The following is a 20,210-nucleotide window of genomic DNA, read 5'->3' on the forward strand; positions in this document are numbered from 1 at the left end:
GAAAATTTATAAAAAAAACAAATGCTAATTTATTTATTTTGTTAAGAAAACTTTTTTTTTAGAAAATTATTTTTACTCCTCATGCTTAGTCTTATGTTTAAAATAAGTTTCTTGGGAAAACAAATGTTAATAGTCTCACATGGACATGTGTTGTTATAAAAATATATACTTGTTAATGAGTTGATTGAACTTTAACAGGAAGAAAGCACTATTCGGCATATTTTCCATGCATTTGAAAATTTAAAAGAGAAATGCTCTGGTCCAGTCTTGAAATTGGTTTCAAGATATAGTTTTAGATTGTTAAACAAATCTGTTTTTGTTGATGTTGAGACCCTGTAAATTATGAGTATGACATTTTCCCATCACAATTGATGAAATTGTCATTTGTGGCTTTTCGTGGAAACCATACATTGACAAATCTGGAACATCCGAATTTACATGCAAATTGATCTAATTTTATTTTGTGGACTGATTCTAAATGAGTTCGTCTTATATTATTATGGAGTGTTTCATCTTCTATGTTTTCTAAGGCCCAGCTTCATTACTTTTACATATGTCCATTGCCAGTTTGCCACTTGTTAGTATGCCCTATATTTTGTTATGGTGCAAACACCATGCCTTTTCACCACAGAAACAATCGACAATGCCATTCATTATGTGGATGATTTTTTTCCAAATTAATCTTAGACTGAGATTCAGCCATAACAAAACACATGGCCTTTATATTTGGTTTTAGACGTTATTTTGATGGTTCAATCTCAGTATTAGATTAATTTAAGAACAAATAGTTGTCAAAAACATATACATAAAATCATCAACATAATGTATTGCATTGTCGAGACATTAATAAAAAGCACAAGTGTCGCTCAAAATTTTATTTGGTCAACAATTAGATAACATAAAATAAAATATTTAAAAATGCATACATAAGCAATGAAAAATATCCCATAAGTTTTTTTTATATACACAAAAAAATATATATGTCTTTAAAAAAATATCAAACATATAAGGCAAAGCATTTATAAATCAAATCAAATAATTTTATTTGTGTAAATTTCTATACAGAAATGATACCAGCCGACATTTACAAAATACAAAAATGATAAGAGATACATATTTTATATTTACATTGCGTGCAGGTTTTATTCATACAATATTATTATTTCAAGCTATTACAATCAGCTTTAATACTACAAAAGCTCTTTAAATGAATTTTCAAATCATACATATCGCTTATTCCGGCTACACTTACAGTACTAATGTCCGTATCATTACTTTTCAAAATGAAACTAAACTTATCTTGTTCCCACATATTAACAAAAGATGGAGTTATATCACTCATCTTCAATTCCATCCTTACAAATTGGACAAATTCTCTGTTCTAAAGGTGTTCTAGTATATCTACCAACTTCTATTAGTAATTTACTATTACTGATTCTGATTCTGATTTTTCCCGTTTTAGAAATAAAACTTTCGGTAAGGTCCAGTAGAAGATATTTTTCTAATTCAAAATTACTTTAATTTTGCGATATGTATAACATGATTATACTTAAATTGATATTCTAATGAAAATAATACTAAAACTTTCTCATAGCTTTTGAATTTAAAACTAGAATTAAACAACTTCAAAATGCTTTATAAGTGTTACAAAACCAGAGCCTTTCTTATGGTACAATTTTTCTCTTACAAAAAATAAATACAGCCACTGCAGACATGAATTGCACGTAACACTGTTAAATGTTGAATGACGGACTATTTCGCAATTTTTGAAAAGTTGGTACTGCTTGTCATCTCAAATGCGTGCCGCCATTTGTTATATAGTTTTGAGACAACATTTTGACTTATCATTGGATGAATGGTTAGGGAACGACCATTTGATTTTCGGGGGAGGGGGGAGAAGGATTTTGAAAATAAATAACTCAGCCTTGATAATCACAAAAATAAATGGTTTGTTCTGTGGTAGTTTAAAAATAAATTACCTGACTTGCAATGTTTCGAAAATAAATAACTCAACAGGTCAAATCAAAGGTATGAGATGGCACCAGATTCGTCATAAATTCATCTTATTTCCCCAAAAAAATCGGGAAACACTTCCCAATTTTATTAACAATGAAAGTATAGTTTATTCAAATATACTTGAAATGTCTGAAAATTGGTTTCATTTAACATGAGGTATATTGTGACTTTATTGTCTCAAGAAACCTTTAACAGGCCCGTAATTACATTTCATGTTTTCCCTCAGATGTAGCCCTGATTTTTCGGGATCAATGTTACTTATTTATTTGTCTTTTGTTCATTGTTCCTTTGTGTAAAATTTTGTTATGACCTTGATCATGAGTTTAAAGGGAAAAAAACCAGCAGCTACAGACTAAACTATGTGAATTCCATTTTTGCTTTGTCATGCACATTGGTCTTTTGATGTTGTCCCTAGAAAATTAGGTCAGCTTACACTGAATTTATACATTTTGCCTTGAGACCAAAATATTGTCAAAACATTATTAAAACAAAACTTGCATTTTCAGATTATGAAAAGGTCTTTTGAACACCCAGAAAGCATGAATTGCATCCTTTGTTCTATAGCTTCTTCGGCCTTCAGTGGCTCCAAAACCCTTCAAAAAATGTTTCCCAATACTTTTAAAAGAGGATAGTTACAACCAAACTTTAATAGTATGAATGCAGTTGGGATATATAAAAGATTCATTTCTGCAGAGGATGATGATTGATTCTAATTAAATGGTACATAATCACTTGACTATACATGTATTATTTATAATAAACAAATCATTTAAAAATTGTATGTTTTTTCGAATATCATAAATATAGTTGTGAAAATGAATAATCAGTCCCTTGCTTTAATGAAAATGAAAAATCTTGCTTCAATAGTGCAGAAAATGGATAATCTGTCCTCTTAGTTTACAGAAATAAATAACCGATCAAAAACAAGTCCTCCCCCCCCCCCCCCCCCCCCCCCCAGAATATCAAATGGTCGTCCCCTTCTGGTTTAAATTAGTGCTTTAGTTTTCATACATTTTATTGTCCTTGAATCATGTTTCTACAATTGCATATAGTTGTCCTTTTAACGAGCACCGAACACAGCGTTTAATTCAAGTAGTTTTGTCACCGAAGTGTAGTTTGCTACTCTTTCAAACGTCTATGGTTTCAACTTAAAAACTCATTTCATTTAGTCGGGGGAAAAATCTGACTACAAAAACGAAAAAAAAACCCACAATTTTCTAAAAGAAACAATTTTCAACTGTAATTTTAGTTCTAGGGTCATTCAACATCAAAGTTATAAAGTTTCTTTTTGTTTTCACAAGTTTCTCCAGAAGCACTATACATTGCCATGTATCCTGCAACCCTTGTTTGGTCAATTGCTTTGTCTGAACTTTTGTTTGGACTATCAGACATCGAAATGTACACAGGGCTGTCAAGGTTTATAACAGCAGGTTTGATTGCCATGTATTTCATTGCATCCGGGTTAATTAACGCCTGATATCCAGAGTCTTCCAACGTTTTAGCCAGCCCTTGGTATATATCCTCCGATTTCATATCTTTGGTGCCTTTGACAATACCGTTTTGAATAGAAGGCTTCTTCACGGAGGTTTTGTTCACAGATTTTGCAATATATATTTTCGAAATTTTACTGTTGTTTTCCCCCTTTTTGTCAAATGGGATTTCTTCGTAAAGGTTTTCAGAACCATCAAATGCTGTCTTCCCTGACCAGAATTTTTCTTTGTCTAAACGAGCAGTTATCTCCGCCTTTCGTCGTTTTCGGCCCTTGATGTACCCATCTATCAAAATTATTATTAAAATCTGTACTATAAAGAAGACGCCGATGCCACTCCCAATAATGATGTATAGACGCGTTGACGTTTCTTCTCTTGGTTCGCTATGACCTACAAAAGACGTTATAAATGAATTAGTCCATCGACTTTTAGTTATAAAAAGATACTATCCTGCGTTCGGTCTATTGAGAATTGAATTGGGGAATATGTAAAAAAACCATCAATCTTACTAAAGAAAGAAGAAATCAGTCCGATGGTCACCAATGGGTCTTCAGCACAGAGAGAAAATCCCGCACCTGTATAACAGTTATGATCGTTCGGATTCGGGATGTGTCGTTTTAAAAAAATCCTTAACTGTAAATTACAACATTGAATTATTTTCAGGTATGTGATTAAGATTATAACAAAATTTGACTGCCTTTCCCCTACTTTGACATTTTAAACTATAAAGTATGTTTGTTTTGTTAGCATATTTTTGTCGATACATAATGGATTTTTTTCAGACTGTGATACAAGTGAAAGGTTTAGGTAGCTATAAAACCAGGATTTATCCATCATTTTTAAAATAAGGAAATGTCTGGAATACAACAGTTCTTATCCTTTCGTTTGATGTGTTTGAGCATTTAATTTCACCATTCGCTATTGGACTTTCCATTTTGAAATTTCCCCGGAGTTCGGTATTTCTTGTTTTTTTTCTTCTTTTTAAAGTAATGATATGTACATCCACCCTGTTTATATATCCTTGAAGACAATATATCCTTACCTGACGACAAGACTCTCAGAAAACATACATAATTGCCATGACCCTGGAGACAAGATAACCTTACCCGATAACAATGCCTTTTGAAGACATGCACCTGTTTCCTTGTCACATACTGCACCAGTTAGACAATTGCAAGTAGAATTAAAGCCATCGCCAAAATAACCATCATCGCAATCTGAAAGAGTAAATATCACATTGAACAAAAACTAGAACGCAGCATATGCAAAGCTCAGTACGATAAGAAAAATAATTAATGTTTCTTACCTAATTTACACCATTTGCCTCGGAAACCAGTGTTGCAGACACATTCCCTTAAATAAGTCATATTTTTTGCATTTAACATTATATACTATGTTATGTGCTTACTGATTACTGATAGGTTAATTTTTTGATAAGGGCAACAATTATTTCCTATACCTTTCTGTAAGCCTCCCCAGCAAAGAGAGGTACATGTTCCCAAAGGTGACCACGACCACAGTTGTCAGAGGCAGTAAAGCAAAGAAATGCAAAAGAACAGTAACAGATACAAAAGTGCCATTATTATTACAATAACACACTGTCAGTTTTGAAATAATTTTGTATTTTGTTGGGTTTTTTTTCTTTCAATAACTCCCTTATAGTCTTTCTGATATGGTTGGGTGTAGACAATTGAATAGTATTGCTTTATCAAGATTTAAGTACAATTTCATGATTAAAATGAACCATTCTCTTCAAATTAAAACTACTTCAATCTATATTGAATACCCCCGACACGGAAAAATCTAATTATTAATCGGTTCGATCAACCAAGCACTTTTTTCTGAGGTTCAGCTTCACAGGCACTTAGGAAATGAAACCCTACGTCTTATTAATTTTTATATACGATATATTTGTAATGAATTTTTTTAATATCTGATCTTATTCCTCTTCATTTAAAGTATTTAGCTCAGACCAAAATAATTCACATTAAAAACAATTTTTATCCAGTGCTCTTCATTTCTATTTACAAAATGAGAGTAGAGGATATCACGGCGTAAACTGCTTCAAATGTAAGATTATGTTAAAAAGAATTGTTTTCATTGCTAAATGATAACTAAATGATAAGGAAATTATTTTATATATTTGTAAAATAAATGGAAAAATGAATGTATCCATGAACAGTGCGCCTGTGATCAGAATGAGCTAATCAAATGATTGTGTCGTATCGTAGTGCTGTCATGTTATATTCAAACTGTTTATTTTGCATCATTTTCTGTTATAGTGTGAATTGAACTATTCTTTAAATTATTGCAAGTTAGTATACAAGCAGATGTTAACGCACCTGCATAGTCAATCACTGACAATCCCTTACCTATACTTAAAGGGTTTACCTACAGTCCGTTTAAAAAGGTTTTACGATATTTACCAACAAATATAATACATTATATAGAGTTAAAATAGTCCTTGCAAATGACGGCTGAGAAAGAGTCTTTGGGTTTACTATAGAAGGTTAATAGAGCAATCACAAAGAATTGATCAATCATGTAGAATTTTCCCATTTCTCATTTCCCCTTAAAAAAGACTTCAACAGCACTTTAAACAATACTTGAACTCTACATTATATTCGAATTCGGAAAAGGTATATAAATTATATCCTTAAGCAAAATAGAAATATGTTAGAACAGCTTGCAACAACTATTACAATGACTTACTGGGACAATTAAAGGGTGAAATGTTAATGCACATGTCTAAAACTAGAATCGCCATGTAAAACGAGAAGCACTTTTGGTGAACTAAAACCTTCACATACTGTAACCTCCATGAAATGGAACTTGTTGTAGGGAACGACTTCACCGGGTAGACTGACTTATCTCCCCAAAGTGGTATTGGGAAACATCGTGAAACATAAAAAGATGATGATACAAATAAATATAATGAGTTCTGATTTACATCCCTATATATATGCTTAGATTTAAAAAAATAAATAAAAGAATAGACAACTATGGCTTTATAACAATATTAGAAATTTAAAGCTTAGATCACATCAATGTGTTCTTTTTATTAGAAAATTCTTTTGATAACATTACAATCGTTTACCGAACTTTGATGATATAATTTCAAATCTATTGTGTTCTACCATTTTATCATTCGAAATTGCGGAGTTCTCATATACCCCCATTAACAAAAACATTCGATTTATTGAAAAAATACTTTCATATTCAAGCACATAAAATCTTGACACGCATTGTTGTTGCACGAACACATCAACATTACACGTCAATATCAAATATAATAATAGACCAGACATTTGTACAGTAAAAATAGGGTAACAGTGGCTTTCATACGAAAAAAAATGGAAACTACAAATGTATAAGTGATTAATGTAAAACGCATTCTAATATTATTTTCTGTTTTGATCGCTTTCTAGGAAAATTTAATTATAATTTCAAAGACGTTTTTTGCTTGTAAATTGTTCCAATGACAAATGTTCTCATACTATTATTTCCATTCATTTTATACTTACTGGTCTCGCAACATCTCCCAGACCACCCAGGTTTGCATTGACATTTCTCGTTATATACAGCACCGTTGTAGCAATCGGTATTACATGATTCCTTTTCAACTGTGTCACTAAGATTGACTCTGCCCCTGCATGTTTCTCTGGTACATGTGTGGTAGTCTATTATCTCTGGACAACATACCTCCCTGTATCTTATTCTCACACCTCCCCCACATTGCTGGTCGCAACTTCCCCAAGATCCCCAGTATCGTAGTTCACATGTTGGACATGTACTTCCCTCTGTAGTATATAATGACAAAAATATATAGACTATTTTGCACATCATCATACTTCTGAGTTTTTGCAATGGCTCAATGATTTAAAGGCATCACTAAAACTTTAGTTGATGCTATCTTTATAAATGTTCAAACAATAATAATATCATTGATAAGTATCCCTAGTCGTATATTTAATTGTTAAGGCAACATATTAACTTTTCTATTGTTTATAAGTTGTGTCAAGAAATTGGTTTCCTGAGGTCCTTATTTGGGTCAATATCTTTAATTGATTTTACATAGGCGGTAATGGTAACGTTTTTTCCTGTAGCTCAGTGCATATCGTAAACTTGGATATGTATGATAGCTCGTTTCGAAGCTGTGACATTTAAATTTTCGGGGTACGAAGTGAGATTACTTTTTCCGTAAATTAGCAAACCCCGAACATCCTTTTGCGATGCAGCTCCTTGTGGTAAAATATCCACTTTTTAACACAATAAGTTCTTTGAAAAATTTAATACTTTGAACACATTCAATAGCTCCATAGTTTGTACACATTTATTCTATGTTCCTCTACTTTCCTAATCACCACAAATAATTAGGTTCAGTCATTTGTTAAAAAAGAAACATGTCCAATATCACTACAAAGAGATTTTTTCTTTACACGTGACTTTTGAGTTCCTCATTTCGAGGCGCATTAGGGATGTAGAGCCGTGGTGTAGTGGTTAGTGCATCGGACTACTAACACAAAGGTTCCTGGTTCGATTCCCGTTTGGGATGAAAATTTCAGGAACTCAATTTTCGGCTCTCCCTTGACACCATTTGCGAGTATGGTCTTGAGGAAACGATGATAGTCCGTCGGACGGGGACGATAAATGGCTGACCCGTGTTAAGAGAGAGCCATATCTCTTGCACGTTAAAGACACCCTTGTAGATTTCGAAAAAGAGTAGGCTAATGCCGCTACAAGGCAGCACTCGCACCCGCAAAGTGGAAAGGGATTAATATAAGTTGCAAAACTTGTTTCCCAATCCACTATAAATAAATATGTTTAAACTAAAATTAGGGATGTTGTCCCATATAGCTATTGTAGACAATTGTTGGATTCGATATATATTTTTATGACTTAAAATCGTTTCAATTAATATAAGACTCGAAAATTTGTAAGTTGAGCTCACAAATGCATAGCCCCGTCCATTGTATATTGGTGCATACAGGTAATTAATATTACATTTGGTACTTAAGTTTGGAAAAATGTTATTAAAATCCAGTCGTTCATAATACCAGATGCTAAGACAAAATGTATATGTAATTTTAAACATAACGATAGCTCTAGTTTATAACGAGGGAGAACATAAAGGTTTATGTTGAACCATAATAGGAGATAATTACATTATATTGGTACTCTCTTTTAAAATTTTGTATGCTTTGATGGAATCAAGTTCTCAAGTCTGAAGAAAAAAATGAATACTATTCTGCCAAAAAAAATCATCGTAGCATCTTGTCCTGTCATGACTTGAAAAACGATAAGATATCATAAGTTGATTACGCATTATGAAAACCCACTTTTCCTTGCGAGACCGTAAAACAAAGTAAGATATCAAAAATACCGAACACCGAAGTAAAAAACGTAAGTCCGTAATCAAATGTCAAAATCAAAAGCTCAAACACATCAAACGAATGGTTAACAACTGTTACATTCCTGACAAGGTACAGGCAAGAAGTAAAATCAGAAAAATACAGATATACGAGAGAAAAAAATCAAAACGGAATGTTCCAAATTAAATGGCAACATTAAAAGCTGAAACACATCACACGAATGGACAACAACTGTCATCTTCCTGACTTGGTATAAGCATTTTCTTATGTAAACAATGGTGGATTTAACCTGATTTTATAGCTAGCTAAACCTCTCACTTGTATAACAGTTGTATACATTTCCATTATATTGATGTATGAATAAAACAGACATAAAAGGTAAAAATGTCAAAAATAGGGGTACAGCAATCAACGTTGTGTTATTATCTTAATCACTATAAAAACAAATAGATATATAACAAACAGTTATCATGACACTATAAAATGATGACGGAATGTATAAATACAGAGCCACGTCAAAATGACACATTCAAGAGAGAGAAACAAAAAAGGCATACAGACAAAGCTAATTAGCAACGACGAAAGACAAGAATACAGAAATTATCAAATAACAATAACAATAAGAGATGTTAAAGTACAGAGCCGCGTCATGTGTAACCAAGAAAATAAAAAAAATGAATACAGAAAAAAGCATATCAGCAAAAAAATGAAAGACAAGCATACAAAAAGTATCATAGAACAAGAACACAATGACGGGATATTTAAGTACTGAGATATATCAAATGGATACCACCAAAAGAACAGATTAAACAGTAAAAGTAATATTCATGAAGGAAAATTAAAGAATACTAAAACACGTTATTAAAATGATAAACAACACCAGTACTCAGAATCTAAACTTCAAGACCATAATAGTGTATTATTTGTGTAGTTGATACGGAATATTTATCAACTATGTCTTGGTACCTTCCGATGAACGTTTTTAGGAAAAGGACGAGACGTCCTTGACATACCCCTGGTTCATTAAGTTTCTGCTCAGATACTGGTGACATTTTACAAAGTCTGAGTAGTTGCTGCATGCTCTTGAATACAAAATAAGTTGGAAAATATATATCCCAAATGCAAGTGAAGTTGGTATATTGCTAATAAGGTGGGGAAATTGATTATTTCAAAATTAAAATCGTCTCTTTTGGCATAGATTCTAGTACTGAGATGACCGTGTATGTCAAATTTGAGGTATAAGTCTAAAGATGAGGCGGAGGAAGTCGTGTCTGTTGTTTCTTTAATTTCTTATTCTGAAGGAGATATTAACGGAATCCAATCAGATTAGTTTGGATGGTTAATGGAAAGAACAGCATCAATATATCGGAATGAGAAATTAAAAAACAAGTTATGGAATAACCGTTTTACCGGATGATATCGGATATGTTCCTTATGCCGTTACTACAATACCCTTCGCTTTTCACGAATGTGACCTATCGAATAGACTTTTACCGGATTTGTAATAAAATAAGCAACACGATTGATGGGTTTCGTGTTGCTTAGTCTTTAGTTTTCTATGTTGTGTCTTCTGTGCTATTATTTGTCTGTTTGTTTTTTTTATTTTTAGCCATGGCGTTATCAGTATATTTGCAATCTATGAGTTTGACTATCCCTTTGGTATCTTTCGTCCCTCTAAATGACACAATCTTCTTGTTTTGGCAAGTGTCTGAAGGAACTCCGATTCATATGAAAATAAGAAGAGGTTGGAAAGAAGAGGCGCACAGATCGTTCCCTTATGAATACCTACGATTAGCTGAAAAAACTACCTCAAATTTCAACAAAAAAATTGGTCAACCCCGCCAAACTATAAAAAGTAAAATCACAAAAATACTGAACTCCAAGGAAAAACCACAGACACTTGCTTCTATCCATAGGAAAACCCACTATCAACGTTGATCGAGGGTCTTCCAATGGATAGAAACACGTGCCTGTGAAAACAGTATGAAAAAGTATGTTATTATATATAGATATAAGAATGTGTGGTATAATTGTCGAAAAGACCAACAGAAGACCAAAAAAAAAACTACTGATCACGGTAGCTTCAACAATTACCCCCGAAAATGTCCAAAAATAAGTTAATAAAGGCCCGTTGTTACAAAAATTAAAACAAGTAAATAGGGAAATCCGACTGTCAATTCATTTTGAATCAATTAATGAACCAATAACATTAACGGTACCAATTTTCCTGCACCATATGCGCATTTCGACAAAACATGTCTCTTCAGTGATGCTCGTAGCCAAAATATTTAAAATCCAAAGCTTATATAAAAGATGAGGAGCTATAATCGGAAAGGTCCAAAAAGTATAGCTAAATCCATGAAAAGAATCAGAAAGAAACCAAATTAAGTTGAATAGTAATCACTATGACTATGATTAACTATAACCATACTGCATAATTTGTGTTTTTGTTACATGTATCTTTATTTGTATCTATCTGATAAGTTAAGCATTTTTCAACTGATTTTGATAGTTCGTTCTTAATGTTGTACTGTTACACCACTGACTTATGTTATGGGGAGGGTTGGAATTCCGCTAATATGCCATATCGGCCACATTCTGTGTGTCTTTTGCCTCTCCCAAGTCAGGAGCCTGTAATTCAGTGGTTGTCGTTTGTTGATGTGTTACATTTGTTTTCGTTCGTGTTTGGTACATACATTAGGTTGTTAGTTCTCTAGTTTAAATTGTTTTACATTTGTCATTACGGGGCTTTTTATTGCTGAAGGCCGTACGGTGACCTGAAGTTGTTATTTTCTGTGTCATTTGGTCTCTTGTGGAGAGTTTTCTCAATGGCAATCATATCACATCTTCTTTTTATGTTTAGGTTAAACCTCGTGTATCATTCTCAATGCATGTAACCATTCTTACCAGGGTTCCACATGAATATAATCATTGCAACAGAGAAAGATTCCGATTAAAAATTATAAATCAAAATGTTGGCTGTTATACCACAAATTTTGACATTTTTCCATATTATAAAATTGAGAATGGAAATTGGAAATCATGTCAATGACAACAAGCCGACCAAAGATCAGAAAGACCACCAATGGGTCAACACAGCGAGCAAATTCCGGATGACTGTTCGTTTGATTCACATATTAATGTCAACATAATGAATTTTGAACGACTGTCATACAAGTGAGAGGTCAAGCTAGCTATAAACCCAGGTTTAAGCGACCATTTTCTACAGGTTAGGAATGTGGTACTGTGATCCAGTCGTTTGAAGTGTTTTGAATTTTCCACGGATTTCGGTTATTATTACAATTTTGGTAATGATTAGAATTGGTTTTTTTTTACTCAATACACTAAATATGGAACTCTATTGGTGGGCTAGGCGGACGCAGTTCATTATGATATAAGTAAAAAATTTGCTCAATTTTTTTCGGTCCGTTATAAATTGTAGTATGTATTATATCATGTTCCAATCATGGTTTTGTGAAATGTCACATTTCGAAAAACATTTAAACAATTTGCTAAACTATTTAAAATGTGTTTGTTTCTATAATTCACATGCATTAACAATGAGCTGTTTCAGTTTTTTAGAACAAGAATATCTGGGTATAGCGTTTATAATGTTTTTGAACCGCAAAAATAAATTATAAAATACCATCCTTGAATAACTTCTGCCCAGTTTGGTTCAAAATAGTTAAGCTGCCGTGTTTTTCTGTTTCTCCAGCTTGTTTTTCGATAAATGTTTTTCATAGTTTGTTCTTTTTCTTGTTCTTGTGCCGTGACACCACTGTCCAAGGTTAGGGGTGGGTGTGCCGCAGACAAATTTAACTCCGCCACTTTTTGTATGTGCTTGTCCCAAGCCTGTTTTTTTCGTTTGTTAATTGGTACATATATATACTGGCAGTTAGTTTTATCGTTTGAACTGTTCTACGACAGTCATTTTTGAGCCTTTAATGGTAGATTATGCGGTATGGGTTTTATTGTTGGAGACCTAACGATGTACTATAATTGTTAATGTGTATGTCATTTGGGTCACTTGTGTATAGTTGTCTCATTGGCAAGCACACCTAATATTCGTATTCTTATATGTTTCACAGAAACATTTAATTTATGGAGTTCAATAAAGAGGAATTATATTGCAACATAACAGCATAACCAAATTTATGCCAATCAATTTTGCAGAGGTCTTAAAATCAACTTTCTAATAAAGTTTTAGAGAAAAGAAAATTGTTAAGGAATAAATGAATGTTATTCATGATTTTGAGCAATTCGAACAATACTAGAACTATTCAAGAAAATTGATAATATTGTCACCAGACAAAGGTTGTTTTCTTTTTCGAAATCAAACTTCAAAAGTCCGAACTGATTTTTTTTTATTTCACTAAAAGGTTTTTCCTCAAATTTTTTTTTTTAATTTTTCTTCATGATTTTTTTTCCTAATTTTTTTTTCATTTCCTTATCTAATCTTTATTTCCATATTCGGTTTCTGATTACTTATTTGATTTTTCATTCCCTTAATCGGAAATAGAAACCTGAAGACATTCGAAAGTTCAGTACAATCGGATGAAAATGAGAAATGTTAAAAAAGCTACACAATAAATAAACATGTCACGTCTTGCATATAATGGCTTCTGAATAAAACATATAAATATTTAACGGGGAAATGAAAATATAAAGGTTTCGAATCGACCTCCACGCAGTCTCTAGAAAATGTTGAAGCAATATTCTATAATCCAATCTTACAACTCCTGGTCCTTATCCATTTTCTAGGTGTATTTTATGAAAATGTGACAACTTTATTTCCTTTCTTGAAGTTAAAAATCGAAAAATTAAAGAAAAAAAAAGCTAATGCTGGTTGAGGTTGGAGTAATGTGGTTGTCACTTTATTAACATTTAGACCATAAATATAAACTACTAGTATATAAATCTATGTTTCGCATCTGCATTCAAATTCCTGTCTTTCAACTGAGGCACACACTTATAAGAAATCAGAAAAATCAGACATTTTGGCCAACACGGTCTGTCACAATTTTTTCCGGATAAAACAATGACAACAAATTTTACACCAAAAAATATGCATTTTTGCTATTTTTATGAAACGTAATGGTCCAGAAACCCAGCAGATGTCTATGGTCAATATTGATACTAGGATAATTTTATTATGAAACAAAACAAAAACAAAACAAAACAAATATATGATTTTCTGATTGAAACAATGTTGAAATGTAACTCTCGTGCTAGCGTTATTCAACATCAAAATTGTAAAGTTTCTTTTTGTTTTCACAAGTTTCGCCAGACGCATTGTACATTGACAAGTATTCTATCGCCTTTGTGTCATCGGTCATTGACATGTATTCTGTCGCCGTTGTGTCATCAATCACGGACATGTATTCTGCCGCCTTTGTGTCAACAATCACCGTGTTTGAACTTTTTTCCGGACTATCTGACATCGACATGTATCCAGGATTGTCAAGATTAACAACCGCAGGTTTCATTGCCATGTATTTCATTGCATTCGGGTCAATTAACGCCTGATATCCACAGTCGTCTTCATTTTTTGCCAGTCCTTGGTATATGTCCTCCAATTTCATAGTTTTGTGTCCATTGACCTTAACAGATTCCTTTCGAATAGAACTCTTCTTTGTGGAGGTTTTATGTTTCATCGATTTAGCAGTTTCTTTTTTCGCTATTTTGGAGTCGTTTCTCCCCTTTTTGTCAAATGGGATTTCTTCGTATTGGTTTTCAGGAGCATCCAACTCTGTCTTCCCTGACCAGAATTTTTCTTTGTCTAAACGATCATCCATCTCTGCCCTTCGTCGCTTTCGACCCTTGAGGTAAGCAACAACCAAAATAATTATTAAAATCTGTAGTATAAAGAAGACACCGATGCCACTTCCAATTATGATGTATAGACGGGCTGATATTACTTCTTTCGAGACACTTTGACCTTCAAAAGACATAATACATAAATAAGTGTTATGATTTTTACATGTTTCATTCAGGTACGGACAATTCATGAACTAAACAACGACAAACTTGAAAAAAGTTTCACCCTGCTTTTTGGATATTTAAATCCATTTATTTTCTATTTCTGCAAAAATTGTGATCATTGAATTTTCTTTAGTAGCTTTCGTTTTATGGTGATCGTTATGTGTACAATGCATTAATGGTAAACACAAACTCATACCAACACTGTACCTTATTTGAAATTTAATGCTATTTTTTTCTTCAAAAAACTACATTGGCTCGATGCAAACCACATTTGCTTGATGAAACATATGAGAGATACTAGTACTAGTACTAGTATGAGTTATACTTGTTAGGCCTTGTATATTTCTAGCATCTGTCGAATATATTCAAAGTCAATCGTATATTCTTGTCATGTGGATTAAAAAAAACTTTACATCTATAAAACAAAGCTGAATTATTAGAGATTCATTTTAATGTAACGATATTTGAGTGATCATATACTGATTGTGTTATCTAGTGTTGATTGGATTGCATACACAACGGTTATTTTGTCAAATAGGGACAGTCATAATAAACAGAAATGTTTTAACAATGTAAACAACGATAAATAACAAATGCAAAATACAATATGATTATAAGACTGATTATCTGACATCACATCCTCGATTACTTGTAAAATAATTATACTTTGAAGTATATCGTGAATTATATTCTGTAAACGAGCTATTTTAAAAAAAGGTAACCGGCAAAGTCTTTATAAAACTAAATTTACCATATCAACAAAAACTTATGCGCTATTGAAAAGAAGATAACCTTACCTAATAACAAGATTTTCAGAAGACATGTACCTGTTCCTTGTCCTTGGAGAGAAGATAGCCTTCCTGATGACAAGATTTCGTGAAGACATGTACCTTTTTCATGTCTTTGAAAAGTAGTTAATCTTACCTTGTGACATGATTTTCCTGAATACATGTACCCGTTTCCTCATCCTTGAAATCAAGGTAACCTCATCTGATGCCAACACTTCAGAAGACATATACTAGAACCTGTTTCCTGTTCTTTAAGTCAAGATAACCATACCTGATGACAAGATATCCAGAAGACTTTCACCTGTTCCCTTAGCCTTGAAACCAAGATAACCATACCCGATTAAAGAGGTCCAGAAGACATGTACATTTTTCCGTGTTCTTAAAGCCAGGATAAATTTACCTGATAAAAGATTTCAAGAAGAAATTAACCTATTTCCATGTTCTTGAAGACAAGACAACCTTACCTGATGACAAGGCCCCCAAGTGTCATACACTTGTTTCCATGACCTTTAAGACAAGATAATCTTACCTGATGACAAGGCTCCCAAGTGTCATACACTTGTTTCCATGACCTTTAAGACAAGATAACCTTACCTGATGACAAGGCTTCCAAGTGTCATACACTTGTTTCCATGACTTTGAAAACAAGATAACCGTACTTGATTACAAAACATCCAGAAGACATATATATGTTTCTTGTCCATAAGGACAAGACAACCTTACCTGATGACAAGACTCCCAGAAGTCACGGTACTTGTTTCCATGACCGTGGAGACAAGATAACCGTACCTGATTACAAAACACCCAGAAGACATATACCTGTTTCTTGTCCATAAGGACAATATAACCTTACCTGATGACAAGACTCCCAAAATGTACTTGTTTCCATGACCGTGAAGACAAGATAATCTTACCTGATAACAATGCTTCCTGAGGACATGCACCTGTTTCCTTGTCACATATTGCATCAGTTTGACAATTGCAAGTAGAGTTACAGCCATCACCAAAATAACCATCGTCGCAATCTGGAAGAGTAAATATCATATCAAACAAATGGTATCTAAATGTATCATTTACATATCTCTTCTGGATAAGAAATCAAAAATAAATGCTTCTTACCTAATTGACAACATTTGCCTCGGAATCCAGAGTTGCAGACACATTTTTCCTCAAATAATCCATCATTTTCACATATAGCATTACATAATCTTTTCTGTACTAATATTTGACAACAATTATTTCCTGTACGTGTTTGGTTGCCTCCTCCGCAACGATGGGTACATGTTCCCCAAGGTGACCATATGCAATGACTACAGTCATCAGAGATAGCAGAACAAATGAATGTAAACAACAGCATGAAATACATTTTTGTCGATAAATGTACTGAAAAAAATGTTTTGTGTTGACACAATGGCATTGTCAATGTGGGAATAGTTTTGTATTTTATTAATTTATTCATTTTTTCTAAACATTTCCTTATCGGATTTCCTCTGCTTTGATTTTGGACTATTGAATATTATTGTTTTAAAGCATTTTAAGTACACTTAAGTTAAAAATATTAATGGTTCTCTTATAACGGAAAACTACATTAACCTATATTTATTACCCCGGAACAATTTGATAATAATATTTGGTAGATCAACCCAAGCACTTTGTACCCGATATATCAGATTCACGTGACTCGTGGCAGGGACCCGGGCATGGAACCCTTCCACTATTATCATCTGTTATAAAGATATTTCATTGAGATTTCTTTATATTTCATTTAGATTCAAAACTCTGTACCTCCATACATTCAAAGTAGTTAAGCGATATACATTATTGGGGATCTAGCTCCTATATTAATGTGTTATGGGTTACTATGAAGCCTACATAGTAGACGACACTGCCAGAGAACATCGCTTTACATCTGTTCCTTTTGGACTCTATGCGATTCCCTCATGCAGTTGTTTTATCGTGGTTTGTACCAGTAGTATTCTCAATGGAATTAAGAGATTTTATGTTTGAGATATCATCGTTGCATTTTATTCACTGCTTCTGCATTATTAATTTCAGAGACATTTGAGGATGCTGTCCATTCATTTTCCGCCAATACAGTTACTGTGTTGGACTTTCCTTAACGACCTTCCGATGTTCATGCAACCCTATCTCAAATGTGGTCTTAGCTGTTTAGTTCAATTATTGTAATGACAAATTTCCAAATATTGTTATTACTATACACTTTAGACTTACTGGTGTCGCAACATCGTCCCGACCACCCAGGTTTGCATTGACATGTCTCGTTATATATACCGCCGTTGTAGCAATCGAGATTACATGGTCCTTTACTAACTATTTCACTAAGATTGACTTTGCCCCTGCATGTTTCTCTGGTACATGTATGGTAGTCTATTATCTCTGGACAGCAGACCTCCCTGTATCTTATCTTCATACCTCCCCCACACTGCTGATCACAACTTCCCCAAGATCCCCAGTCTCGTAGTTCACATGTTTGACATTCACGTCCGTCTATAAAAAGACAAAAATAAAAGCAACAGTAATATACCGCTGTTGGAAAGTCTTAAATCGATAGGGACAAAAACAAATCCGTGTTAAAAACTAAAACCGAGGAAAACACATCACCTATTAGAGGAGACCAACAAAACAACAGAAACGCTGAAGTGAACAAAAAAAACGACAATGAAACACATACAGAGACGAACTTTAAGATAACAACTTTCATTTTTCTGACTTGGTACAGTACATTTTAAGACAAAACAGTGGGTTGAACCTTGTTTTGAGGATAGCCAAACCTCGCACATTGATGACAATGTTAGATATAACACTAAAATGATACCAATACAATACAAATAAATGCAAGAACATTCAGGACAAAGAAATACACAAATAAACAAAACAATTGTACATTTCGACATTCTAACCACAGAATAAAAACGACCACGTAAAACAACATAGGACAGCACATAAAACAGCACAACAAAACCATGAACTGTCTTTCACACGACTGGGTAAACGTCACAAATATGACGACATATGTAGATTTCTAAAAATTTTGATACTGTCCAAAATCAGGTTTGTAACAAGGTCATTTGATGTATTTTACACCGAAACCATATTATTGATATAAATGGTGTTAGTATTCAGATAGTTAATTGTTTTTTATCTTGCTATGTCGGTATTTTTTTTCTGAATCAAATTGCTAAAAAAACTAATAAATAGTGTACATATTAGTGCTTTAAACTAAAATCTTAGAAATGAACCTGGTGATTAGTTATCTTTACCTTTGCATACAAATACAAAATGAAAAAAAATTAAAAAAAATAACCATTACAAACGATAAGACATTTAACAGTTTCCGATCAGTATTACAAATATAACATCATAACTAAATATATGAATTTTGGATAACAAATATCGTGACACGTAGCAATGCCAATTCACACTCAGCAAAAAAATATCTTGCCCAATATCATCCTACTGAGATTCTGTAACGGCTTTATGAAACAACAATTATAAATCTAAGGCTTCTTTATAACTTAAGTTGATACTGGGGGTCTTAGGCAAGTTATGGCCAGCAGTGTTTCGGAGGTATGAGGTTTAAAATACAAGGAGGCATGTTGTCCAGTGATGATATACTGTCATAGTACCATAGGCGGATTTAGGGGGGACCCAGGGGGCCCGCCCCCCTGTTTTTGGGAAAAAAATGGTTGCTCATGTAGGGAATCACTGACGCGTGACTGGATCGGGCCCCCTCTTAGGTCAGTCAGTGGGCCCCCGCTTATGAAAAATTCAGCATCCGCCACTGAGTACTCAGGGATACATTACCTTAGCTGTATTTGGCAAAAAAAAATGATTTTTTTGTCCTCAATTTTCTTTGACTTCGTACTCTATTTGGTCTTTTAAACTTTTATTTCGATTTTCACTGATTAATCTTTTGTAGACGAAAAGCGCGTGTGGTGGAAATACAAAAAATTTCAATCCTGGTATCTTTGATGAGTTTATATACATGTATCAGATTAACATGCAGAGGCAATGTCAATCTTAGTGACATAGTTCGGAAAGATTGATTGCGTACAACGGTCGTATTCATAACCAGAAATAGTGATGCGAACCTGGTTGGTCGAGAAATAAAGATGTTGCGAGACCAGTAAGTCTAAGATTATAGAAATAATAGTATGTGGACATTTGTCATTGGAACAATTAACTTAACTATCTGAATAGTTATTTTAAAACAATTTAAATTAAAATTGATAAGTGTCACTTATTGTTTGTTCAATTGCACGTGAAACATATTAAGTTTGATTGTTCTGCTCCTTGTGGACACTTTGATTAGCAATAAAATATTTGTTCGATTTGTTATTAACACTTGTATTGATTTTGAATTGTTTCGAGAATTGGTTTCCTGTTGTCCTTATATCTATTTAATTAAGGTAGTTCAGGGGTATAGAAAAAAATCGACAGAATTTTCTTATACTTTGTGAAATTTAACTTTGAAGTATTATAAATAAAAAAATGCAAAAAAAATTGGGGGTCACCGGCCATCTAAGAGATATTTTGACCTC

The 20,210-nt window shown here is 33.2% G+C and overlaps 1 protein-coding gene across 3 annotated transcripts in view; it reads right to left on the reverse strand.

The window, feature by feature from the left end:
* Window positions 1-1,026: 1,026 nt before the first annotated feature.
* Window positions 1,027-20,210, reverse strand: part of LOC134714977 (multiple epidermal growth factor-like domains protein 10) — a 30,680-nt gene continuing 11,496 nt past the window's right edge. The window contains exons 3-5 of one of the 3 annotated variants that reach the window (XM_063576763.1): window positions 17,881-18,156; window positions 4,613-4,723; window positions 1,027-3,896 (exon numbers count right to left, since the gene is read on the reverse strand). In XM_063576763.1, coding sequence (XP_063432833.1) covers window positions 3,274-3,896; window positions 4,613-4,723; window positions 17,881-18,156 — 1,010 coding nt within the window. In that variant the 3' untranslated portion in view covers window positions 1,027-3,273. Of the gene's footprint in view, window positions 3,897-4,612; window positions 4,724-13,714; window positions 14,817-16,562; window positions 16,674-17,880; window positions 18,157-20,210 lie in introns of those variants that run through there. The other 2 variants (XM_063576762.1, XM_063576764.1) reach the window with 2 other exon arrangements.

This window comes from Mytilus trossulus, chromosome 4, assembly GCF_036588685.1.
Source record: "Mytilus trossulus isolate FHL-02 chromosome 4, PNRI_Mtr1.1.1.hap1, whole genome shotgun sequence".
Classification (NCBI taxonomy): domain Eukaryota; kingdom Metazoa; phylum Mollusca; class Bivalvia; order Mytilida; family Mytilidae; genus Mytilus; species Mytilus trossulus.